At 37.6% G+C, this 27,905-nt stretch overlaps 1 protein-coding gene across 1 annotated transcript in view; it reads right to left on the reverse strand.

The window, feature by feature from the left end:
* Positions 1 to 456: 456 nt before the first annotated feature.
* The window catches only part of CACNA2D3 (calcium voltage-gated channel auxiliary subunit alpha2delta 3), an 838,234-nt gene continuing 810,785 nt past the window's right edge, over positions 457 to 27,905 (reverse strand). Inside the window, exons 36-38 of the mRNA XM_065935331.1 lie at positions 5,281 to 5,393; positions 4,995 to 5,077; positions 457 to 565 (exon numbers count right to left, since the gene is read on the reverse strand). Of these exons, the coding sequence (XP_065791403.1) occupies positions 470 to 565; positions 4,995 to 5,077; positions 5,281 to 5,393 (292 nt within the window). The 3' untranslated portion in view covers positions 457 to 469. The remainder of the gene's footprint in view (positions 566 to 4,994; positions 5,078 to 5,280; positions 5,394 to 27,905) is intronic.

A 27,905-nucleotide genomic window follows, 5' to 3' on the forward strand; every position in this document is an offset into this window, starting at 1 on the left:
AATTGTTAAATGTTTGTCTAGAATCTGCTTTAGAGTAAAGTCTCTGCCAACAACCATTCTTTCTTGCTGTCTGGAATGGGTGACTTTTTCATGCACTTTTCAGTTTGTATTCTCAGCAATAAAATGATAACAAAACCCAAACCAGGAGATTATGATTTTAACATACTTTATTTAAAAAGTACACAGTTTTAAATTGGTTTCAATGGGTTTCAAGCAGAAGGGATGCTGCCCACTTGCAGTCCCATTTCTGATGAAGGATGATAATAATGTAGCAAACTCACATTTGCATGATTGGCAAAGTAAAAAGATAACTTTTCTGTCAACATATTTTTAAGAGTTTGTATCACGCACAGTTTAAAATCATGAGATGCTGATGGTTGGACTATATTTCACGTCTCCTATGTCGCACCATAGTTTGGTTCACAGTTTATCCATAATTTAGCATGCCAAGAGAACATCTCCATCAGTGTCACCTTGAGAAGAGCATCAGGATAAGCAGAGGGAACAGGATAAGGACCATCTTGGCCTGGAGATTCGGTGCACCCCCACACTCCCTCGCATTCTCCTACAGGGAAAGGCAGGGTTGGTTAGAGCAGAGACGGATTCCAAGATGCCTTAAACTTCCCAAGGTATGTGATATCCCCAGATCTCTCCCTGCTGTCCAGCATAAGAACAAAATCATTTGGAATCTAGATAATGTCCAGGAAATGGGCTTGTGTACATTTCATCACATTAGTAAAGACAATCTCTGACTTCACTTGTCAATGCATAAAATACTCAAAATGACTTTTTGCATACTACAATGCAGAACATTCAAGACTGTTGGTAGAGATGTCTGTTATGATTATTTTATAAAAGCAAAATATTGACCTTCTAAGTAAATGATCACATCTCAGATCATTTCAGAGACTTGGCTATGGAAGGTTTTATTGACACGTGACTTCTTTTTAATTGCAGGGAAGGGAGGTTCTGTTTTACAAAAATTAAATCATATTACTTACTCCTTTCTGTACCATGATTTTCATCCACTAATTGATAGAAATTTCTCCATGTCCATTATTCTAAGTTTCTTTTATTCAGTCTTTTTTTTTTTTTTTCTTATTGATTGTTTTCATCTTCTCATGTGTTCTCTACTGTTACAAACAGTGTTGAATGCAAGTCCTTCCCCCAAAATGATATTTGTTCCTGCTCTGGCCTAAAGTAAAGATGTCCAGGAATAAGAGTGCAGAGCTAAAGGATATTTTTGCCTTCAAGGGCTATTACCAGATATTTCATTGGTACCTGTATTTTCTGATCATCCAATGACTTGTATCTTTCACGTCCTTGGTTGTTTCTTTTATATATATATGTAGTTCATTTTTAAAGTCTTTATTGAACTTGGTAGAACACTACTTCTGTTTCTTAAATTTTGGTTTCTTGACCGTGAATCATGTGGGACCCCAGTTCCCCAACCAGGGAATGAACTCGCACCCCCTGCATTGGAAGGCAAAGTCCCAACCACTGGACCTCCAGGGAAGTCTCAGAGCTTGATCTATTTTTAAATGTAGTTTTTGCTTCATCAATTTAAAAAGCTCTTTATACTTTGATTTATAAATGTTTTCAGGTTCTATAAATTGAATACTGACTCTCAGTTATCTTTTTTCATCAAAGGTTATAATTTTTATATAGTTAAATAAATCTGTTTTTCTTCCATATTTTTTTGGTCTTGGATAGGAAGGTCTTTCCAATACCTAGAATTTCTTTTTTTATTTCTTTTAAAACCTTCATTGGCATATAATTGATCTACAATGTTGTATTAATTTCTGTTGTACAGCAAAGTGTACTATATATATATATATATATATATATATATATATATTTTCCCATTTTATTTTCCATTGTGGTTTATCACAGAATACTGAATAAAGTTCCTTGTGCTATACAGGAGGACCTTGTTGTTTATGCATCTCATTTATAATAGCTTTCACTTGTTAATCCCAAATTTCCAGTCCTTTCCCCCCACCTCTCTATCTGTGAGTTTGTTTCTGTTTTGTAGATATGCTCATTTGTGACATATTTTAGATTCCACATATAAGGGATATTACATGGTATTTGTCTTTCTCTTTCTGATTTAGTTCAGCTAGTATAATAATCTCTAGGTTCCTCCATGTTGCTTCAAATGGCATTATTTCATCCTTTTGCATGGCTGAGTAATATTACATTTTATATATATATATATATATATATATATATATATATATATATATATACATACATATATACACTACACATCTTTATAGATTCATCTGTTGGTGGACATTTAGATTGTTTCTATGTCTTGCCTACTGTAAACAGTGCTGTTGTGAAGATACGGGTGCATACATCCTTTCAAATGATATTTTTGTCTGGATACATGCCCAGTAGTGAGATTGCTGGATCATATGGCAACTCTACTTTTACCTTTATGAGGAACATCCATATTGTTTCCCATAGCGGCTGCACTAATTTACATCTTATCAACAGTGTAGGAGGGTTCCCTTTTCTACACATTCCCTTTAGCATTTGTTATTTGTACACCTTTTAATGATGGTCATTCTGACTGGTATAAGATGGTATCTCATTGTAGTTGTGATTTGCATTTCTCTAATAATTAGTGATGATGAGTATCTTTTCATGTGCCTGTTGGTCATCTGCATGTCTTTTGGAGAAATGTCTATTTAGGTCATCTGCTCATTTTTCAATTGGGCTGTCTGGCTTTGTTTTGTTTTTTAGTTGTATGAGCTGTTTGTATATTTTGGAAATTAAGCCCTTTCAGTTGCATCATTTGCAAATATTTTCTTCCACCCCTTAGGTTTTTCTTTTGTTTTGTTTATAGTTTTCTTTGCTGTATAAAAGCTTATAAGTTTGATTAGGTCTCATTTATTTATTTTTGCTTTATTTCTATTGCCTTAGGAGAGTGACCTAAGAAAACATTGGTACAATTTATATCAGAGAATGCCTTGCCTATGTTTTCTTCTAGGAGTTTTATGGTGCCACGTCTTATATTTAAATCTTTAAGGCATTTTGAATTTATTTTTGTGTATGGTGTGAGGATGTGTTCTAACTTCACTGATTTACATGTGACTGTCCAGCTTTCCCAACACCACTTGTTGAGGAGGTTATCTTTTTCCCATTGTGTATTCTTGCCTCCTTTGTTGAAAATTAATTGACATAGGTGTGTGGGTTTATTTCTCAGCTTTCTATCCTGTTCCATTATCCATATGTCTGTTTTTGTGGCAACACCATGCTGTTTTGACTACTGTAGCTTTGTAGCACTGTCTTAAACCTGGGATGGTTATGCCTTCTGCTTTGTTCTTTTTTCTCAGAACAGCTTTGGTGACCCTGAGTCTTTTACAATAACATATAAACTTTAAGATTATTTGTTCTAGCTCTGAGAAGAATGTTGTGGGTATTTTGATAGGGATTGTATTAAATCTGTAGACTGATTTGTGTCCTACATCCATTTTAATAATGCTAATTCTTCCAATCCAGAAGTATGGGTCCAATCCCTATAATTTTTTATGAGACCATCATTTACCATTTAAGTCAATTCTATGTTCTCTCCTTTGAACTGAATTTCTGTCATACATAAGAGTATCTATTCTGTTCCACTGACTTCATCCTACTGGACCTAGAACCTTAAAGAAGAAAACTGGGTGTTTTTTTTTTTTTTTGTCATTGCTGTTGCTCTCTTTTTTAGTGTTTATCATGTATCTAGTTTCCAAAGCAATTTGTCTTATTAACTTTAAAAGATTTTTACTCTTGTAAATTTAGTGCTAAGTATGCAGTTCTGGGGAGAAGGAAACAGCGACCCACTCCAGTATTCTTGCCTGGGGAATCCTGTGGACAGAGGAGCCTGGTGGGCTGCTGTCTGTGGGGTCGCACAGAGTCGGACATAACTGAAGCGCCTTAGCAGCAGCAGCAGCATGCAGTTCTGGTTTCAAACGAAGTGGCTTAATTGTTTTGGGACAATTGTTCATATTTCCATTTTACATAGACCTTTCATTAGAGATGATCATTGGACTTTATTAAAAGCCTTTACAGCATATGTTGTTACTGAACTCTCCCTTGAACACAGAAGCAAACATTCTCAATAAATTCCAAATTCTTCTTAGTACTACACTGACTTTAAAATATTTTCTAGTATTTGGATAGCTTAAATAACGTTAAAATTATTTTCTCTTTACAGGTGACATTAACACTCAGTGGGCTATGGTGGCATTTTACAAAAAATGAATATCTGCTCAGTATCCCTGTAGTAATTGGTCTAGGCCAGTTTTCTATTTTTCAAGATGGAGGTGGAGTATTTTTAAATTGTAACTTTTTTGCTGTATTTAAATTTTTTTGTTCTTTGAAGGACATAATTCACCTACATCTATGATAAGTTCACTTTTCCTAGTACAAGCTTAATTTTTTCTCTGATCATCACTTTTGGTGTAAATGTAGGGCCTTTATAGTTGTGACCTCATGTGTTATAGGGGGTTTAAAGGCTTATCCCACATTTAGATATTGTGACTCTTAATCTGACATTAGTATTGAGACTTTTGCTTTACAAGAATTTTTTATAAGTAAAAGGCTGTCTAAAAGTAAGCAAGGAAAAAAATAAATAAAAGTAAGCAAGGGAAAATAACTTTAACTACAAGGTGAAATAAGTAAAACAAGATGGTCAGAGCCACTTTATGTGTAATAGTAGAAAATGGTAAAACTATAGCACATTTGTAAAAGGGAAGATAGTAAAGAGGCTTTTAAAAAATATATGTGAATATAATAAGAAAAGACTATTAAGTATAGACTAAATAAGAAGGCATTGAGAGGCTGAACGTAGAGTACCACTAGCCTTCCTGTATATTATTTCTTGGTTTGCCTGAAAGGGATGACTTTCTCAAGAGTAAACTTTTGAGCTATAGTTCTCTGACGGCTGTGAGATCCTCATGGAGAATCTGATGGGAAAAGAGTAGGAGGGGGTGTCAGATTACCTCAGGATGGAAGCCATGACAAGATTCCGGACGCCTTCTGATCTTCTGGGCCTTTAAACGTTCACACTTAAGGGATTCATTATGTTGACTGTAGTTAAGGCATATTTCCAAGATGCTCCTTTTCCTTATTCTGCATTTCAGACGTCAAAACCTGGCACTTAGCTCCCTTAACAACTTCTCTTTAACAGTGGAAAGAACACCATCTCTCCCTCTCTAAGATTTTTCCCCTAAGTCTCCCCCTTACCAGCTTCATTAGTAGTTGCTAGACTGATACACAAAAGGATATACCTGATTTCAATGGGCGCCATGGTGATGGGGGCCACAGACTCACAGAGGCAGCTGCTGTCCACCACCACCATGAACAAATTGCTGCTCGGAATCTGCTGAATGACAAAGGACCTGTTGGAACAAGAGGCAGAGAGATAGTGAGTGGTCATTTACCATCCTGCAAGTTAATAGCCATGAGGAAAACTTCCTCCAGAGTGGGAGAACTGCTATAGTATTTTGGAAAACAAGTTTCAGAGACTGGTTTACTACTCAAGTTGCCTCTTTCCATGAGGCTCTTCATTTCAAAGCTGAAGCTTCACTAAGAAGACAATAGCTACGTCCATACATAGCTCATACAACTCATCTTGGAAAGACTAGACTTTTATGTGCGTGAAACAGGAGAGTCAGAGTTGGCTAAATTACCTCAGTTTCTAAGCTCTAAGAGGTTAGACTTTTCCAAGACTCATTTCTTCTCCTAGGGCTTAAACACCATTGCAAGTTGCATTTGATGCTCTTCTGAGTGTATTTTTCTCTCTTCCTAACCTCAAGGATAGACAGAAGCCATGTCATAGTAATCATAAAAGAACATGAACTTCCTAGACCTTTCCCTGAATCACTTTGCACAATGTCTGCCCATAACAGAGGTATGCTGTTTAGAATGAAATCAACGCTAGTTGGTTAAGGAGCTCCAATATTCTCAGAGACCAAGTTATGCTGGCACTAAGGCCATATGGCTAGTCATGATTTTGGTGTTCTTGCAGGAGAAGATGAGTGCACATACTTCGAATCTGCCATCTTGGGCTTTCCTTCCTCACTTTAAAAAAAAAAAAATCTTCTGGGTCAATCTGTACAGTTAGTCCAAAATAAGTAAGTTTAATGATACCTCTTTCTCATCTGACCTACTACACTGAAATGACAAAGTAATGTCATCATAATAATACTCCTTGAACCAGAAATATCGGATCTTTGGAGGAACAAGTTGGAGAACAAATCCCATATTCTTCTAGAGCAAATAGATTAACTGAATATTTAGCCCCAAGTCCAGAATCCTGTCACATAAATTTTTCATGATATTTTTACCAAATTCAGTTTAGTCAGTTGAACTAGACTATAATCTTAAAAAAATGGCCAATTTCTCTATAAGTTATCTTTATTCATCTTTCTCTCAATAAATATATTCTATTCTTTAAAGTATATATAGTATAATAAGATATGACATGAATTTTTATGATCATGATGTACAAGCTGATAGAAATATCAAAAATATTTGATGGACACATGACTTATTTATTAATAAAATTGACAGCAAAAACTTTTAAGACCTAAGTAATACAGAATATACTATTTACAAATGCAGGGAACTGCAACACATTCCAAAGAGTAGAGAGCATCAATTACATATTCTTTTACAGTTGGATAAAATTAGAAATTAATAGCAAAAAAATATAAACAGTGGAAATTAATAGTTAAAAATACGTGAATTTGAGATCAGCCCAGGCTCAAATCTGTGCAGTATGACCTTAAATATTTTTTATTGGGAAAAAAATCTGCAAATAAACAAACTGTGTTTTTGAAACAAGAGCTGGAAAAGTAAGAACATAAACCTGTACCTGTATCCTACCCTCAGTCTCCCTTGTGTATACTAGGACTAAGGACTAATGCCCCTCTCCAAAGTCCAGCCCTCAGGCTCCTGCAAAGATGTGACTGATGGAAGAGGAGACAGGTGATCACTGCATGTATAAGTAGTTCTTCCTGTCTTTCTAGCCATTCTCTTCAGTTTACACAAAACTCCTTTAACTTACCTTTAGCTACTACCCTGTTTCCCTGTCCTCATTTATAATACAACTCCTAAGAAGAGGTATTAACAATCGCTCTCTCTTGCTCTCTCTCCCTTTTCCTCATTCCCTCTCTTTCAGTTCCTCTACTTCTTCACTTCTTTCCTTTCACAAATCCACTCCAATAAGGTTGTTGTCCTTACCACACTCTTGAATTGGTTCTTGTCAAGAACACCAAATAAACAACCTCATTGCCTTTCTTCTCAAATCTCTTTGCTTCCACTTCCTCCTTACCTGCTCACTGTCTGCCCCCTGACAGCAAACTTGGTTTCCATGGGAAAAAAGTTGCCTGTGTCTGCCCATGGTCATCTTTTATCCCCAGCACCTAAAGTTATGACTGGGACAGAGCAGATGCTCAGTAAATATTCACTGAGCCAAGGACAGAATGAATTTACAAAGATAAAAGAAGAAAATGCAAGTAAAAATGTGAAGATAACTACAAGAATCAAACTCAGACTTAAAAGAACAAGGACATAAGTCCACTTCTGACACTCCTAATCAAGAATAAGAAATTACAAAGTTACATTAAAACCCAAAAGAGACAGAGGTATTGTAAACCTTTGAAGTGAGTATTATGTATATCATTACAAATAATTTGAAAACTTAGAGCAAACACACGTTGGAGGATAATGTATAAATTATCAACATTTGGCCAGGCTAGAAAAACACAAGCAAACCAGTTGCATGAAAAAAATCTGAAATGCTCATTGAGAATCTACCCACAAATGAAAACTACCAAATCACCCAAAGAACAGATATCACTGTGTTTGTAGAAAATCCATATGAACCCACTGACCAACTATTAGAACACAAAAAAGAACCAAGCAAGTTAACCAGTTACATAATCAGCATATAAAACCACAGTCTTTCCTTGACACTAGCAATAACCAATGAAAAAATATTTATGAAATAAAGAACCATTGATAGTATCAATAATTACTATGAAATGCCCAAGAATAAATCTAGTAAAAGATGTTTCTTTATGAAGAAAATGATCAAACTTTACTAAACATAAAAAACCCCTAATTCCACAGAGGTAGTGAAAGGGAACAGTTATATATTTAAGGTGTCATTCTCCTTCAAGTAATCGTTTAATTCAAAGTAATCTTAATAAAATCCCAACAGGAATTTTGATGGAATTTGAGATGATGATCCTAAGATTCCATATAAATATAGTCTGGACAACTGTATAAAATTGAATTTATAAGAAAAAAGAGAGAAGAAGGAAACTGTTTGCCCCTAATTAGTATTAAAACCCATGAGATAATTTACAGAAGAGGAAACCCAGATGGACAACTGATATGTAAAAGGGGTCCAATCTCACTAAAATTAAGTATGTGTAAATTAAAATGAAATCGAAATAATCAAACTCATTTTTTACCATCAGAATGGCAAAACTTTATGGTAATATCAAATGACTGAGAGTTTGAAGAAGTGACTATTATTTTACACTGTTGGTGGGAAAGTAAACTTTCATAGGCAGTATATGAATAATTTGTTACTGTTTCAGTGAAAATGATTTAGATCCTACTTTTCCAATAGTTTTACTTCTCAGTAAGAGAAATTATTGTTCAAAAACCCAAGACGACATATTAAGATGCTCTTGATAACCTTGTTCATGGAGAGGAGGAAAAAACAAAATCCCTCTGAAAGTCTATCAGTAGAGGAATGAATAAATAAGCAACAGTGTATCTGTTCTATGGTTTACTTGGCAACAGATGAAAGGGTAAAAGATGTCTATTTAGTATTATTAAAGATTATCCAATACATAGTAGTGGGAAAATAATGTTGCAAAACTATACATAAATATTTTTAGGAATATTTCAAAATACTCATCTAACAGCATTTGATTCTGCTACAGAGAACAGGAAAAAAAAATAGGATGGATAAGACTTATCATTTGCGTTAGGAATAACATGAGATAACATAGAAGGAATAAATGTGCAAAACAAGTGGAACACATGTGGGTAGAACACAAAAAAGATCAGAACATATGAAGTATCTTTCTAGTGATAAAAGGAATGGAAGGACCAAGTGAAATTAAATATCTTTTAAGGCACAAATCATGTCATCTCCAGACTGACAGCCATCATCTATGTTCTCCTTCAAGTCAACCCACTGGCAACTCCCTTTCTCTACCTGAGAAACACAGATAGAAGTCATGGCTGCTCAACAGATAAGAGGCAGTTTAAAAATCTGACCTTTCGTCTCTCCAAAAAGCAAGCATGTATTGGCTCCATGCACGTTCTGCCTACTGAATCCCCATCCCTATCCTCAAGTTTGATCCTCCTATCATATCATCAGTGGGAGAGAGAGCAAGGGAGGAGGAGATGGCGGGGAGAGAACAGGATGGCAATGGTGGAAAAGAGGATAAGACTGGGAATAACTGCCCATGGAAACAAATGTAATCTATAACACTGGAGTTCTCTATAAGCAGAATGTGTACAGGTATTTTTCAAACATTTATAAAATGGAATATTGTGCTGGGAGCAAAGAGTATTGATTTTTTTTTTTTTTTTTTTTTAATATTATTTTATTAGTTGGAGGCCAATCACTTTACAACATTTCAGTGGGTTTTGTCATACATTGACATGAATCAGCCATATAGTTACACGTATTCCCCATCCCGATCCCCCCTCCCACCTCCCTCCCCACCCGACTCCTCAGGGTCCCCCCAGTGCACCAGGCAAGAGCACCTGACTCATGCATCCAACCTGGGCTGGTGGTCCGTTTCACCATAGATAGTATACATGCTGTTCTTTCAAAACATCCCACCCTCACGTTCTCCCCCAGAGTTCAAAAGTCTGTTCTGTACTTCTGTGTCTCTTTTTCTGTTTTGCATATAGGGTTATCGCCACCATCTATCTAAATTCCGTATATATGTGTTAGTATACTGTAATGTTCTTTATCTTTCTGGCTTACTTCACTCTGTATAATGGGCTCCAGTTTCATCCATCTCATTAGAACTGATTCAAATGAATTCTTTTTAATGGCTGAGTAATATTCCATGGTGTATATGTACCACAGCTTCCTTATCCATTCATCTGTTGATGGGCATCTGGGTTGCTTCCATGTCCTGGCTATTATAAACAGTGCTGCGATGAACATTGGGGTGCACGTGTCTCTTTCAGATCTGGATTCCTCAGTGTGTATGCCTAGAAGTGGTATTGCTGGGTCATATGGCAGTTCTATTTCCAGTTTTTTAAGAAATCTCCACACTGTTTTCCATAGTGGCTGTACTAGTTTGCATTCCCACCAACAGTGTAAGAGGGTTCCCTTTTCTCCACACCCTCTCCAGCATTTATTGCTTGTAGACTTTTGGATAGCAGCCATCCTGACTGGCGTGTAATGGTACCTCATTGTGGTTTTGATTTGCATTTCTCTGATGATGAGTGATGTTGAGCATCTTTTCATGTGTTTGTTAGCCATCTGTATGTCTTCTTTGGAGAAATGTCTGTTTAGTTCTTTGGCCCATTTTTTGATTGGGTCGTTTATTTTTCTGGAATTGAGCTTCAGGAGTTGCTTGTATATTTTTGAGATTAATCCTTTGTCTGTTTCCTCATTTGTTATTATTTTCTCCCAATAAGAGTATTGATTTTTTTACTTCACAAAAGAGAAAACTGGGACTCAGAGAGCATAAGTAAACTTCTACAGAAGCTATATGAAAAAAAAGATGTGATTGTTTCAAAGATGGGGAAAAACAGATTAAGTGACTTCCTAGAGAAACACAGGCAGAGGTGCACTCCTCTGGAGCCCAGGCCTGTTGTGGGACTGCAATCATAGGCAACCGGCTTTCTGTCTTATACTGGAATTATTAGTGCTCAAGCCCCTTGAGGGGAGACCCAGACTCAATATGGATGCTTAATGATGACCAGTATAGGACATTATTCCTTTTAACACATTACCCCGTAAGGTGAAGACTCCCCAAGTGTGCTCATGAAGCTCCACAGTAACCCCCCACTTATACCTCGAGTCCTAGGAGATGAAAATCTTTGCAGGCAGCTATTACTGCAGTGGAGGAAAACAACCCCCTATGAAGGATTTGCCAGCGGAAAGATTAACTGCTTTTCCATATTTTAAAGACTTACTGTCTGCTTATTAACATGGTTCTTTGGAGGGGTCTGGCCAATGTTAGCTGTACATTTATGTGCACAATGTGTATTTATGGCCCAGGGTGCAGGGTTGAACTTCATAAAACACACCTCCATACAGCTGGGCCCAGCAGTCAGACTGACATCACTGTGCAGAGGAACTGTGGCCTGGGGGGTTGGCCTGTGGGCCAGAAAAGACGGAAGGGAAATGCCTCAACAGAGAACCACAGCGGTCGTTTCCAAGCAGAGATAGGTCAAAATGCGTGAAATAAATTAGGTCCTCAAGGGAAACAGAGCAGGGAAAAGGGAAGCAATTTTGATGTGTCCATTGCCGGAACTGAAATAACCCAGTCCTCCCTCTTCCATTCACAGCAGACAGAGAAAGAACTACAGGAAAAATGATGATGCAATTTTAAGACAGCCTTTCTTGACAAGAGGGACTGACTATCTGCCAAGGGGCTTTGCTACCCAGATGAGGAAAGCGGTTGCACTGCTCCCCCCAAATGCTGCCTGGACATGCGTGTGTGACAGTGGTGGTGCGGGGAACCTATGGCTAAGTTCCCAGAGGACCCCAGGATGCACACTTGGGGAACTTGGTTGGTTTGTTTTTGATTAATTGGGTACAAAATAATGGCTTAAAAAATAATTGGTTAGGATAGAATCTTAAAACCTTTTAAATGTTTTTTTTAACTTTTTATCAATTTTTATCATTTAAAAATTTTCCATATTTTATCCAAAGATAAAGGACAATGAGTAAGTCACAGGGAACTTACTCAAATCTGACAATGATCATGTTCTAGGTTGTACTATTCTCTGAGTGGATCAGGTATGTGGCTCTCCAAAGGACCCAACTCTCTTTGGAGGTGGGGAGATGCTCATTTTCTCCCAATGTGCCCCTAAATGTCGTACACTGACCCAGGTCTGTGCATTGTGGAGAGCAAGCACAGATGGCTTAAATTTAAACTAGAAATTAAATATTGAGCCTGTCTTCCAAGCCATAGCCGTGGTATCCTGTGGCATGGGAGAAGTATAAGGGGAACACCAGCACTTACTCACAGTTCAGTTCAAACAAGGTGAAAGAATGAAGAGCAGGGCCTCCCCTGCTCACACTCAAAAGTGTCAGGGAAATTTCACAGGTCAATCATATTGGCATGTCAAGGCACAAGTAGTTCTAAAATATTTAAGTTGCTTCAGAGCATAGAGAAAGAAGAAAATACTTTGAATTCCTTTTATCAAGGTCCTTGATATAAAATCTGACCAAGATTATACAAAAAAAAAAAAAGAAAAAGAAAGAAAGAAAAGCTATAGATAATCTCTTTTTATGAATATTGATGCAAAGATCTTAAATGAAATGCAGCAAACACTTCGGTAGGACACTAAAATATAGCACACAGCATGAGGATTAACCAAAGAATGCAAATGAACAAGCTTATTGAGTTGTCACAGCTTAATAGAGATAGCAACATGAAACAATTTCTTTTCTTTTTCTTTTTGGCCGCATGGCACAGCTTGTGGGATCCTAGTTCCCTGATCGTGGACTGAAGCTGGCCCTCGACAGTGAAAATGCAGAGTTCTAGCCACTGAACCACCAGGGGATTTCTGAAACAATTTTTTGTCTCTATTTTCAACCCCACTGTATTGAATTCTTTCTCAACTCTAAATGCTACTGTGTATAGATTCTCTAACTTTCTGACCACTTGAGGTTAACAAAATTAGTCCAATCTAGTTTATGACTTTAATTTCGTATCTAGTTTGAAGCTCTACACTCCTCATTCCTTCAAGGTTCCATTTTCTAGCTGCTTCAGTCCTTTGGGCTGGGGAAAGTGGAGCAGCAGAGAAGCAGGTTTCTCCTATTCAGCAGGCCTTGGTGCAATCTCTCACCACGGCTTTTGAACAGCTTGGCCTTTGGTGTCCTCCGTGTGGCCCAGCACCCCAACGCTGGCTTTTTTTTGTGTGTGTGAGGTCCTCGTGGATTCTCCTAAGAACCTAGGGCTCCTCAATACAGATCTGACATGACCATCCATGCCGTTCTTGCCGTCAGCATTCGCCCCACAGCCCCCTGCCCTTACTGCGTACCTCACCTGGAAAGCAACCCTTTGTTGAGTTAAGCAAAATGGCGACAATATTCCATACTGTCCACCTATCCCCTGGGACACAGGTGTCTTTGCTGGCCCAGCTGTAGGCCACTTGCTCTTTCCCCAAGCCTAGGCCTCTCTCTCCAGATCTCTTTCTCCTGCTCAGATAGGACACATCATCACACCTGCCACCCAGCAGACACTTGGCCAGGGCTGGACTTGCCCTCCTTCAGATACACAGAAGACTCTTAGAGAATTTCCCACCACCCATCTGGACCCTAGCAGGAAAAAGAACTCCCTGGAGGAAAACACCTCTTTCTATGAACCCCGATCTCCTTGCTAGGCCCCTCACTCTCTTCTTGTGGTAAACTAAAGATGGACCAGTTGTTAACCTTCAAATAAACTTGAGAGTGGGGGGTTGGGGTGGGGCTTCCATTAATAAGAGCCAGCTAAATGGTTTTTCCCTTTAGAAATTGTGGTGCTCACATCACTTTGTCCTCAGTCTGGGGCAACAAGGAAAGCCCCACTTAACCTTTCCACATCCTTCCAGGAAATGTACTCATGTAAGACATCCTATCCAGAGTTGGAAAAGAGCCAGCACTGTGAATCTGTCTAATAGGTGCCTACAAGACATTTGACAAAAATTCCATCCCTGAAAACAGTCCTCAAGAGAACAGAAATAGGCACTTGATTGTGAACCAAATTTAGCATCATACTGCAGAACAGAACACTCAGAGCTGTCTAGAGTCAGAAGGCATGGAGGCTCATTCTCCCCCTTTATTATTTGCCACTGTTCGAAAACCATCAACCTCTGCAATTAAACCAGAGAAATGAGGGATGATTAAATGTTGTAACAAAGGACGTATTCATAGGTACCTAAAACATGCCCTTATCCCCATTTTGAATAATTATTCTCCCTGGTTCCCTTTATCTCTTACTGGTGCCACCATCTAATGAGTCACACAGATTAGAGATCTTGAAGTTATTCACAGGGCTTTCCCCTTTAACATCACCATGCCCTGATTTGACCATTTCCTCAATACCTCTCAAACCCATCCTTTCACCTCCCATCCCCAGGGCCAGCTTTATGGGCAAGTGATCCGTACAGTTACACAGGGAGACAGTGACAGAGCAGTTACACTTAGAAGGCCTGGCCAGCACTTCGGGTTTACTGCTCTGCAGGCAGGGCTATCTTGAATTTTTTAATCTTATCTTTGAACCTGTGTTTTATAAGTGAAATCCAAGGGACAATGGGGCCTGCATGAGGGGCATGAAAGGTGAGAGGTTCCTAGTTGGCTGGCTCCTGCCCTGGACCACCAACCTTATCACCCTCCAGCCCTGGCGAAGTGCTGGGTGCAGGAATGGGGAGCATCAAGGCCTGGGGGGTGCGGAGGGGAGGGGGCTGTACCATAGCATACATACATAGTACCACAGCATTTTCAACCAGAGACCTAACAGGAGTATACCTCTCACTTACCCCCTTCTCCAGGTACTAAATGTGTCTTGATGCTAAAATGCAAACCCCCTGGGGATTGACCATCCACTATGAGATGAAGTGGTGGGCCCATGGAGGGGAGACTGAGTCCTCTTCTCTAAGCAGGACATGGCACCCCAGTCCTGTGCTAGTGGAAAGGACCCCCAGCACGAGCTGCACATCCCACTGAGCAACAGAGACAGAATCCAGGATGGCTGTGAGGACCTCACTTACCCAGTGAATGTCCCTGTGCCTGAAGGAGCAGGATATTAAATAGGGGATTAAAAGTGTCATGACGGGTCAAGAAAGACCATGGAAAAAAGGAAATGCTTTTACCTTTCAGAACTTTCATAACACCATTTTCCTGGTTTTTGAACAAGCAGCCCATGTTTTCACTTTGTGCTGTGCCCCATAAATTATGCAGCTGGCCCTGCCACCCTGCCTGATTTTTAGCATACCTTCCAAGCAGTTTCCCTGACATAGCCTCTTCTCCATTGTTGAGGTGGTGGAATCCTTCCCCCTCTTCCCATCTACCCGTGGCCCCCTGGCATTGAGTCAATGGTCCACAGTGGAGTAAAACAAGCCCTGTTTGATTCAGTGTACTCTCTCTCTCCATCTCCATGTGTCAACTGCCCCAGCATGTAAGTTAGCATGCTCCTTCCCAGCAACCAGGTTTGCTGACCTACCATGGGTCCTTGAATGCACCATGCTTCCTTTCCTTCAGGACTGAGATGGAAGCAAAGCTCTATTAGTCTGGGTGGCTTGCTGGAATTTCCTGGGGGAGCTTTTCACTTCACTTTAAATGCATGCCTAGACTGCACCTAAACCAAATTACATTAGAATCCCTCAATGTAGTAACAAAGCTTCTGTATTTTTTAAGTTACTTGACTGATTCATACTGGCCTGGATAAGCGTTCCTCAAACTCACCATGCTACAACTGACTTGAGGATCTGGTTGAAATGCAGATTCTGTTCAGTAGAACTAGTATGGCACCCATGATTCTGCCTTTGTCATCTGCTCGCAGATAATACTGATGCTGCTCGCTCAGGATTCAAAAGGCTGAGTGTTGCAGTCACTTCTTTCCAAACCCTTGGAGAACCCTGATTCATTTCTAGATGACTGACTGTTACTTTTCCCATGAAGTGCTCCTTCACACGAGGAAGTAGTTCCTCCTTTGTTCTCCCATGACCTGTTGCAGGTACCTGGATCACCCATACACACAAACTTCTACATGTATGTGGAGTGGAATCGCCTTTCCCCCTCTTGTACCACCACACCCAAAAAGGCTGGAACATAGACATCAACACTCTAGGCTACATTTAGAACCATATGAACACTGTAAGTTATGGAAAATTCTCTTTTGGTAATACTGGCAAACACATGGGAGAGTTATCCTATAGAGTAAGTAAAGATGAGGTTCAACAAGAGGTCCCTCTGGGTGTCAGATAGGAGGCATTCTGGTTAAAAATGCGTAACCTGGACCTAATCATGGATAACATCATACAAACCCAAACCCAGAAACATTCTACAAAATGCCCAGCCAGTTAAGGAAAAGTGAGGCATCTACTCTAGATGGAAGGAGTCTGGAGAGATGTGACAACTCAATGCAATATGTGGTCTTAAATTGGACCGTCTAGTATGAAAGGCATTCCCGAGACCATTAATGAAACTTGAAGGGAGTTTTCACATAAAGGGTATGCTGGAGTTCTTTGTACTGCCCTTAACATTTTCTGCCTTTTGAAACCATTTCAGAATAAAAATATCTGGGGTTGGCCAAAATTTAACATCTTATGGAAAAATCCAAATGAACATTTTGGCCAACACAAGAGAAAGAAAAAACAATGAAATGTTTAAAAAAAAAAAAAAGCTATGAACAAAACGAAGAAAACAAACAATGAATCCTTATTATAAGCTCAAATCAAAAGTCATGACAACAGACGCTTCAAATTTCAGGAGTTATTTGGCCACCAAGATGCTGCTCCCCTATTGGCCCCATGATATAGCTTATTCCTGGAGTAGGAAATGGCAACCCATTCCAGTATGCTTGCTTGGGAAATCCCATGGACAGAGGAGCCTCGCGGGCTACAGTCCATGGGGTCTCAAAGCTTCAGACATGATCTCAGTGACGGAGCACACACACAAACACACACAAGGTTGGTGGCAGGAGGGGCTGATTTACTTAACAATACAGTAGGTGAGCAAGCCAGCCAGTCTTCTCTCCTTTCCTCCCTCCCTCTCCTTCATTTCTCTCTTCCTTTCTTTCTTCCTTCCTCTTTCTCCCTCCCTTCCTCAACCCTCTATCTCTGTTCATAACCAGACAAAGTTACCTTTCTTTCTTTTTTTTTTTTTTTAAATTTAGATAATTTGGTCTCCTAGACTTCTGAGAGTGAGGCATAGATCTTCATTTTTGTTTTCTATGCATCAGCTCAGTACTAAAGCTTACTGACTAATGATGGAAAAAGAATGAAAGACAAAAATATAATCCAAAGTAGTACAAGCTCTGAGGCAAGTGAGTTGTGCAGAATAAAGTACAAGGTTTAGCAGACCAGAACTGTTTATTTGAACAATTGTTCAAGATCCAAAATCCCTTTACTTCTAGCTGATTTCAGAAAAAAAGAGGTCCCCGCCCTACCCACTAGAGCAGTTTTCTTTGATATTCAATCTCCCTTCTTTGGTACCAATACCCTACTCTTTGTGCAGGAATCCACCCTTCCTCCAGGCAGTTCAGGTGCTTCTGAGGAGCTAACCTTGCCCAGACTTGTTACCTGGGCCTGAAATGATCGGGACAACTTCCTCCCCTAAAAAAAGTAACAGATTCAGAGGTGGGCACTGGACCTAAGGGACTCCAATCAGACTGAAACCCTAAACTCCTTTATTTCTACTCTCAACACATAAGAACAAGGAAGCTTTCAGCCTTTGGAGAAGTGGGCAGCCTTCTTAGGCTCATGGATGGAAAAAAGGCAAGGAGACAACCTGGGTCTTGGTCGTAACCTGTGGGAAGCTTCAGTAAGCCTACACCTTACTTTTCTGTTGAAGCTTGCTTGAGATGAATCTTCTGTTATTTGTAAATGAAAGGATAATAGATAGTACACTCTTAAATTCCTTATGATGGTCATTATGTTGCCTGATCAAATTATAATTGGAAAACTTGGGCGCCGGGGAACTGAGCCTGAGCACACATCATGATCGCTTCTGCCAGGTGTTCCCCAGACGGCCTGCCAGGAGCCAGACTGGTTCAGGCCTTTCCTGAATCACTTCACTAGAGTGGGAAACGTGCTGTACTTTCATAGTTAAGAGCTGAGATTAAATGGGACAAGCATATTGTCTTTGTTATACTTATTTATTCAAAAATGTATATACAATGGACATATTATGGCATTCCACTTGTGACTCGCTGGTGGGAAGTGCGCACAAAGAACTCAGACGATGCTTTGTCTGCGGGGCAGTGTCCCACGGTGGTATTTATTATACTGCAGACAGAAGGAGTCCAAAAGGCCCATAATAATGACTTTCACTCATCCTCAGCCCCACCAAGGATTTGTTGAGATTTATGGTGCCAACTCAGAGCCTGAAAATCACTTGGGCAGGAAGTGATTCTTTGGCATTATCAGCCCAAGGCAGGTGGCAAGGAAAGCTATTTTGTGTTTGAAATATGGGGGAAAGAGCCCCATAGAGAGAAAAGTAAAAAGGACTCAATTTTCTTTTCTCATCTCAGAAGAAGAAAATCTCAAAAGTGCTGACAACAAAAGATATTTTTAAAACTTGGCTATTATTTTAGCTTTTTGGTCTTTTATTTATTTATTTATTTTTTTGGTACTAGCGTCTTCAGTAAATCCTCTTAATTATGACATGAACCATTCTCTTCTAATCCCTTAAGAAGAGTAAGGAATTTGTTAAATATTTTCACTGGAACTATTAGTGTCTTTTCTTATAAATAATGAGAATAAGGGCTAACATTTATGGAGTATTTATCTAGTGCCAAGCACTTTTCTAAGCAGTTCCCCTTTAATCTTCACACCAACTCAAAGAATTATCAACTTAAAGATGAAAACATACATGCTTTGATAAGTTAAACAATTTCTCCAAATCCTAAAACCCGTCAAATATCCAAGTATCAAAACTCTATACAATCAAACCTATTTGACTCTAAGTCTTTATTTTGATGATTACACTTTAATCACCATCATCATCATCCCTACTGTCACAGTCAACACCATTTACCATTTATTGAGCTCTTACCAAGGCAGTCATTGTGTGAAGCTTTTTTTAAAATTTTACCTAAAACTGGTTTATTTCACAACAGCTCTAGGAGGCAGGTCATATTGTTCCCAAGTTATAGAAAAAACACCTGAGACTTAAAGAACATAAGTAATCTGGCCCATCTTGCCTTAAGATAGCACAAATATCAGAGCCAAGTTCTAGATTTAAGCTATCAGACTTTACTCCCACCATCTTAACCTATAAAAATCAAATATTACACAGAAAAGTATATTGGGCAAATTTCACTGATAAACTGAAAACAGAGAACTTGTCTCTTGATTGAAGGATTCAAATCGACATTACCTTGGATTCATAGTTACAATCTTCCACTTTCTAGCTTTACACTATCTTCTACAATTTTCAGGTGAATGGCTGGTTTCATTCAGCAAAATAGAACAACATCATAATGAACGATCGGGAGGTCTAAATAGACTCAGAAGTAAAAAGAATTCACGAGGGAGTTAAACATCTAATTTTAACTGGAAAAGTCATATTTTACCATTAATAATTGCTTTATAAAATGTTTGACATCTTGCATTACATGGGAAGAAAGTATTTTGTCCACCACATTATGTTAAGAGAAAATAAAACAATGAGGCTAAGTGTAAGTCTTGCATAGGAAAAAAAAAAAGTCTGGAAGGAAATACTGTCATTGTTATTTAGTTGCTAACTTGGGTCCAACTCTTTTGTAACCCTATGGACTGTAGCCAGCCCTGCTCCTCTGTCCATGGGATTTCCCAGGCAAGAATAGTAGAGTGAGTTGCGATTTCCTTCTCCAGGGGATATTCCCAACCCAGGGATCGAACCTGCGTCTCCTACTTGGCAGGTAGATTCTTTACCACTGAGCCACCTAAATACTTTCACTTATCAGAAGTTTAGAGATGAAGGAACTAGGTAACTTGCCTGAAGTTATTGAAACTGATAGACATGGAGTTGAGATTCAGATCCAGACTATTTGGCTTTAGAGTGTAAGCATCAACATCTCTGCCTCAGTTCTCAGTGGTGAAGTTGCAAGTGATTTTTACTTTATTCTTTCTCTATTTCTCTACTGTAAAGTTTTCTGCAATGAGTAGAAATTACATTTAATGGGAACCAGAACCATGGAATAATAGCTTTCTATTTTTTAGACTACAGACATACATATTTAGAAAACTAAATCTCAGTAATCAGCATCTGTTTTACAATCTCAGTTGCTAACAGAAAAACTAAAATCAGGTGAAATTCCTCCAAAATCATTAACTGAAAGAACACAGAAGTACCTCCTTAGTGGCCTTGCCACTCTCTTCTGTGTGACCAATTTGACTACATATCCTCGAGGTAAGTTCCCATCAAAGAACCCTCTCTGAGCGACACTATAATATCATCTTTAACATGGCCTGATCTACAACTGAAACTTAATATATTTCCACTGACTGGAATAAAGGCTGAACCCATGCTTTCCTACTTTGATGCTTTCTGAATAATATATTTTGTAGCATTGAATCAGTTTCCCAGAGAGTCAGACAAATCATGTAGTTTGGTATACTTTGAGACCTGACTTCTGAAACCAACGTTGCCCATCAGTCTCATCACTATTAAATAGTTTTCACAAAACAGCACACTTATTCATTTTGAAGAATGTAAGCACTGAAGGTAGAGCCATCGGGAAATTCCAAGAGACAAACATGTAATTCAGAAATGCTGTAGCAGAGGCAATGTTGTAGGTTTGAAACATTAGTGTTCACAGAGATTTTTGTGACTACTGGTGAGATACTCCAACACAGAAGAAAAAAAGGTATCCCAGAATAAAAATGAGAACTATTCTTCCAAATCCACATAAAAAATATCAATGTGGAGTAGATACGAAGAATAAAATGAAGGAGGGGAGAAGAGCAGAGGGTACTAAAAGCTGACTGGTTCAAAAATCAGTGGAGTTGAATCAAGCTCCCAGAGTGAAATTAAGAAAACCACCTTGGGAATTATCCCCTTTCCTCTCTCAGTCTAGTTTTCCTATCTCAAAAGTGATTTCTAAGGTACATTCCCAGTCTAACATCTGCTAAAGTACTAGGCTTTCACATCATTGATTCCTCCTTGCAGAGAAACTCTCAACATTTCTCTAAGCTGATACAACAGACTTTGATTAGTTGTTACTATCATCTTTTCTTTTGTTTAGCTCCTTCCACTGCAAAAACTAAAATGAATTAGATCTACATTTTTTTTTATTAAAAAGATGTTTAGTTAAAATCCAAAAATTCTAAATGCTATATTAACCTAGGGTGACACTTATGATTCTAACTAGTGCAGAGAAATTCTGTACATGATAAAGGTAAAAAAATTTTAATGAATAAATACTACATTCCAGGACTAGGGGCAAAGATGAAATAGACTAACCTACTAAAGCCTTAAAACCAAACCTCCCAAAGAGCAAGGTGATCCAATAGTAATTTACACTGTAATGTACAATCAAGCTTATTCTCCAAAGGAAGATAAGCAAACTCCAGGGCATGTACAATGTACCATCCATAATACTGTATGAAAAAATAACTCTGTGAGTGTGTGTGTGTGTGTTTTAATTGCTCAGTCTGACTCTTTGCAACTGTAGCCTGCCAAGGCTCCTCTGTCTATGGAATTTTTCAGGCAAGAATACTGGAGTAGTAGCCACATGAATAAATAATAAAACATGACAAAACATTCAGGAGAAAAATCAGTTAATAAAAAGACCAAGATATGACTCAAATGTTAGAATTTGTAAATGTATAGATGCAAAAATATATTTATGTTAATGAACCTAAAACCATAGATATATTGGGCAAAGGAATGAAGGAATTCCAACAGAAATATGAAAACTGCATAAAATCACTAAATATAAATCCTAAAGCAGAAAGAATACAATACCTGAAATCTAAAATACAGTGAATTTTAGCTGATAAAGAAGATGTGGTTGATATATACACACATATAAAAGAACATTAATCAGCCATAAAAATAATGAAATTTTGCCATTTGTAGCAACATGGACAGATGACGGACCTGGAGACTATTACAAAGGCAAATACTATAAGTCATCACTTACATATGGGATCTAAAAATAAAACAAATTGAATAAATATAACCAAGCAAAAACAGATTCAGATATAAAGAACAAACTAGTGGTTACCTGGGGAGAAACAGAAGGAGGGAGGGGCAAGATAGGGGTAGGAGACTTAAAAAGTACCAATTACTACACATAAAATAAATAAATAACAAGCTTATATTGTGCAGCACAGGGAATATAGTTGATATTTTGTAACAACTACTGAATCACTATGTTGCATACCTGAAACTAATACTGTAAATTTATTACAGGTCACCACCTCCCCTTCACTACCATGGTGGTGGTTTAGTCAATAAGTCATGTCCGACTCTTGTGACCCCATGGACTGTAGCCCACCAGGCTTCTCTGTCCATGGGATTCTCCAGGCAAGAATACAGGAGTGGGTTGCCATTTCCTTCCCTAGGGGATCTTCCTGACACAGGAATCAAACCTGGGTCCCCTGCATGGGAGGCAGACTCTTTACCAACTGAGCTATGAGGGAAGTCAATTATACTTGAATACAAAAATAATAAAATGAAATTCACTGAAAGATATTAAAAACTGATTAGGCACAATAGAAGAAAAGATAAATAAATGTCAAGCCAAGTTAACAGGAACCAACAGACTAGAAAACAAAAAATGCAGGCAAATGCAATGCAGGCAAAAATGAACAGCATCTCAATAAGCAATGACACAGTACCAAGCAGTGTAACAAACCAGAATTTGGAATCTAAGCTGAGTAAAGAGAGACTGGGCCAAAAAAATATAGACAAAAATACCAGGTTGCTTAAAACGAGAGAGAAGAATTGGGAGTTCATTTTCATAAGGTATGTACATCATACACGAAACAATATTATTTGAAGATAAACCATGAGAAATTAAAGATGTATTAATATGTTGTAAACCTTAATATATTCATTAAAAAATCTACTTGAAAATCATGTAATAAACCTGTAGCAGGAAAAAATGGAATCATAAAACATTAAATATAAACAAGGCAGGAGAAAAAGAGGAGAAAAGAAACAAAGAACAACAAACAGAATACAACTAGAAGGATGGTAGCTTTTAAGCGAAACATATCAAAAGCTAAATTAAAAAGTAATGGCCTAAACATTACCAATTAAAAGAAATTGACATACTGGAGTAAAAAGTGAAATACATCTATACACTGTCTATAAGAAACCTTGTAATTATGAACACATAGATAAGCTCAAAGTAAAAATATTAAAACAGGTATATCATGAAAATACTAATTGTAAAAAGGTACAAAGACTATATTAATATAAAGAAGGATATCACAGAGAAATTAAAAAGTTAATTCATCAAAATATGTAATAACATATATACTAAATGCTGTTAACACCTTTGGGATTATTATGGATGAAGCAAAAACTAATACATCCTGAAAGGAAAAATAGACAAATCCACAATTATGCTTAGAGACTGTAACAGTCCTCTTTTGGTAATCAATACAGATAGCAGAATAAGTGGGCAGAAAATTGTTCAGGATATAGAAGCAATTTTACCTAACTGACATGTATAGAACACTGCAATTAACAAGAGCAAAATATACATTTTAAAAGAATGGAAACCCTCACCAAGTTCAATCATGTTATATAGGTCATAAAGCAAATCTTTGCAAATTTAGAAGAACTGAAATTATATAAAGAATGTTCAAACCATAATGAAATTAAATTATACCCAAAATAAATTATAGAAAGATTTCTGGAAGACCCCCAAATATTCTGAAATTGAACAACACATTTCTAAATAACCTGAGGTCAAAGAGAAAGTTCCAGAGAAAAGAAAATCATTATGCTGTACACCTAAAACTAATGTAATGTCATACGTCAATTATATCTCCAGTTTTAAAAATTGGCACAACAACTAAATAGACATTTCATTGAATAAAATATATGGAGGGCAAACAGGCACAAAAAAAGAACTCTAAAATCATTATCCAGGAGAGAAATGCTAAACTACAATGACATGCCAGTGTGCTGTTCTCAGAATGGCTAAAATAAAAATAAATAAATATAAATGACAATATCAAAAGCTGGCAAGGATGAAGGGCAACTGAAACTGTCATACACTGTTGGCAAAAAGGCAAAATCGTACAGCCATTTTTAAATTTAATTTGGCAATTTCTTATACATTTAAACATACAGTCCTGAAATTCAACTCCTAGGTATGCATTCAAGTGAAATGACAACTTAAGTTCATATAAACGATGTGAATGTTTACACTGGTTTTATTCATAATCATTAAAAATCCAAACAACCCAACTGTCTGTCAACTGGAGAACGGATAAACAAACTGTGATACATACGCTGGCCTACTATTCAATAATAAAAAGGAATTAACTGCCGTTGTAAGATATAACAGGCTTCCCAGATGGCTCAGCGGTAAAGAACCCACCTGCCAATGCAGAAGAAACAAGAAGTGTGGGATTGATCCCTGGGTTCAGGAAAACGCCCTGGAGGAGGAAAGGGCAACCCACTCTAGTACTCTCGCTGGGAAGAGGAGCCTGGGGGCTACAGTTCACGGGGTCGCAAACAGCTGGACACAACTGAGTGACTGAGCACACACATGAGATATAACATGACAAAATCTCAATTGCATTACATCAAGCAAAAGAAGTCAGATTTGAAAGGCTACATTCTACACGATTTCACTTACGTGATATTCTGGAAATGACCAAATCACAGGGACAGAAAACATCACTGTTTGCTAGGAGCTGTGCTTTGGGGATGGTGTTGACCACAGTGGGGTATCTCAGGAAAATTTTCTAGGGTAATGGAACTGCTATTAATGTATCTTGACTGTGATGCTACATATACAACTATAAGTATTAGTCAAAACTGATAGGATTCTATGCCAAAAATAACAAATTTCATCATCAGTTTCAGTCAGTCAGCTCAGTCGCTCAGTCATATTCAACTATTTGCTACCTGATGGAGTGCAGCACACCAGGCTTCCCTGTCCAACTTTATCATATATAAATTAAAAATACGAAAAAATACAATGAATTATATCACAAACTTATATGCAGAGCACATCACGCGAAATGCCAAGCTGAATGAAGCCCAAGCTGGAATCAAGATTGCTGGGAGAAATATCAATAACCTCAGATATGCAGATGACACCACTCTTATGGCAGAAAGTGAAGAGAAACTAAGAGCCTGTTGATGAAAGTGAAAGAGCAGAGTGAAAAAGCTGGTTTGAAACCCAACATTCAAAAAACTAAGATCATGACATCCGGTTCCATCACTTCAGGGCAAAAAGATGGGGAAACAATGGAAACAGTGACGGATTTTATTTTCTTATTTTCCAAAATCACTGCAGATGGTGACTGCAGCTATGAAATTAAAAGACACTTCTTCCTTGGAAGAAAAGCTATGACCAACCTAGACAGCATATTAACAAGCAGAGATAATACTTTGCCAACAAAAGTCCATCTAGTCAAAGCTATGGTTTTTCCAGTAGTCGTGTATGGATATGAGAGTTGGACCATAAAGAAAGCTGAGCACCAAAGAATTGATGCTTTTGAACTGTGGTGTTGGAGGAGACTCTTGAGAGTCCCTGGGACTGCAAGGAGATCAAACCAGTCAATCCCAAAGGAAATCAGTACTGAATATTCATTGGAAGGGCTGATGCTGAAACTGAAGCTCCAACACTTTGGCTACCTGATGTGAAGAACTGACTCACTGCAAAAGACCCTGATGCTGGGAAAGATTGAAAGAACAAGGAGAAGGGGATGACAGAGAATGCAATGGTTGGATGGCATCATTAACTTGATGAGTTTGAGCAAGCTCTGGGAGGTGGTGATGGACAGGGAAACCTGGCATGCTGCAGTCCATGGGTCATGAAGAGTCAGACATGACTGAGTGACTGAACTGACTGATACCATAAACAACATCAAGAACAAAAAGGACTAAAAAAGTAAGACCAAAAATGTATGCTGCTTCCACAAGGTGCACTTAAAAATAAACACACAGATGAGTTGAAAGTAAAAGAATGGTACAAGATACAACATGCAGAAGAAATCTGGTTTGGTACATTAATATCAGTTAAAGACTGGTAATATCACCAGGGATTAAGATAGCCATTTCCTAATAGTAAAAATTAGATAATTAATCAACAGGACATAAAAATCCTATCTATGTGCATCTAATAACAGATGTCAAAATAATGAAACAAATATTTATGGAATAAAGAATTTTTATGGAATATAAAATATTTATGGAATATAAACCTATAAATCCACAATCACAGTTGGGAGATTTTAGCAACTCTTTCTCAGCACTTGATAAAACAATTAGACCATAAATCAGGTAGGACATAGAAGATTTCAACAATGCTATCAACATCTTGACCTGACTGACATTTATGAAGTACTTCAACCAACAAGTGCCAAATACAAACTCTTTTCAAGTGCATGTGGAATATTCACCAAGATGGCAATATATTGGGATATAAAATGTTTCAGTACATTTAAAAGGACTTAACTCATACAGAATATGATCTCGAACTGCAGTAGAATTGAAGTAGAAATAAAATATATTAAGTAATCCATAAACTTTCCAAATATTTGGAAAACTAAGCCACATGCCTTAAATAACACATAAGTCAAAAAAGAAATCACAAATTGTATTATAAAATATTTTTAAGCTAGAAGACAGTAAAAAGGCAACATATTAAAGTCTGTGAAATATATACTATTATCATTCTTAGAAGAAAATTTATAGATTTAAATGTTTATAGAGAAGAAAAATTATTTAAAAATAATGATTGAGGCTTTTACCTTAATTAGAAAAAATATAAAATAAAACCCTAAAGAAACAGAAGAAAATATAAAGTTAAAACAAAAATCAAAGAAATACAAGATGAACAATAAAGGAAATTTCTAAAAAAAAAAAATCAAAGAATAGTTCCTTGAAAAAGTTAAAAGGCAAACTCCAGAAAATTATTTGCAACATGTTTTATTTAAAAAGACAATATTTCTAAATACAAGGTTTCCCTGGTGATTCAGTGATAAAGAATGCACCTGCTAATGAAGGAGATGCAGGTTAGATCTCTGAACAACCAAAATACCTATCAGTAGTAGAAAGTCATGGGGATAAACTCTCATATATCCATACAGTAGCACACTATGAAGCTGTGATTAAAAAAAAAAAGACAATCTCAGTCCCCACTCTCTGCTGCTTACCACAGTGTCTGCCACCACATGTGTGCAGAGAGAACAAATAATCTCATAAATAAATGCATTTAATAAACTATACTTACTTTCATTTAAAAATAGCACTGTTATACTCCATAGTTTTTGCTTTAAAATGTATTTAATGTTAGAAGGGGAAAAAAAAGACTGCTTCCAAAGAAAAAAGTCACATCACAGAAGACAAATTATAAAAAGAAATAGGATATATAATAAAATGAGAAGAAAAATGTATGTCATGATACACTCAACAGTTAATTTGGCTCATTCTTTAAAAATCACTATGGTAGTAATCTGGAGAACTCCATTCCTGTTTATTTTCTCCCCTTTCTAAACTGATGGAAGTAACTTATTGCATGCATCTTAGCTTCTGTTCATAATCTGGCATACCTTCTTACAGGGAGGTATTTATTACCTGCTTTCTCCAAAATTCTGTAACACAAGCTCTGAAATCTCTCCTCCCAAGGTGCCAGTGATGCCTGGGTGGATTCTGTTCAGGCTTTCCTGAAGCCCTGATTCACAGCTCATTTATGATTACTCATCCCTCTTTAACTGTCAGTCATTTTCCATAAACTCAACTTGCAATACTGGGATAGCCATTTTTCTCTGAACCTGGTTGAATTACAGCCACATCTCCCTGT

This window comes from Muntiacus reevesi, chromosome 4 (assembly GCF_963930625.1).
Source record: "Muntiacus reevesi chromosome 4, mMunRee1.1, whole genome shotgun sequence".
Lineage (NCBI taxonomy): Eukaryota > Metazoa > Chordata > Mammalia > Artiodactyla > Cervidae > Muntiacus > Muntiacus reevesi.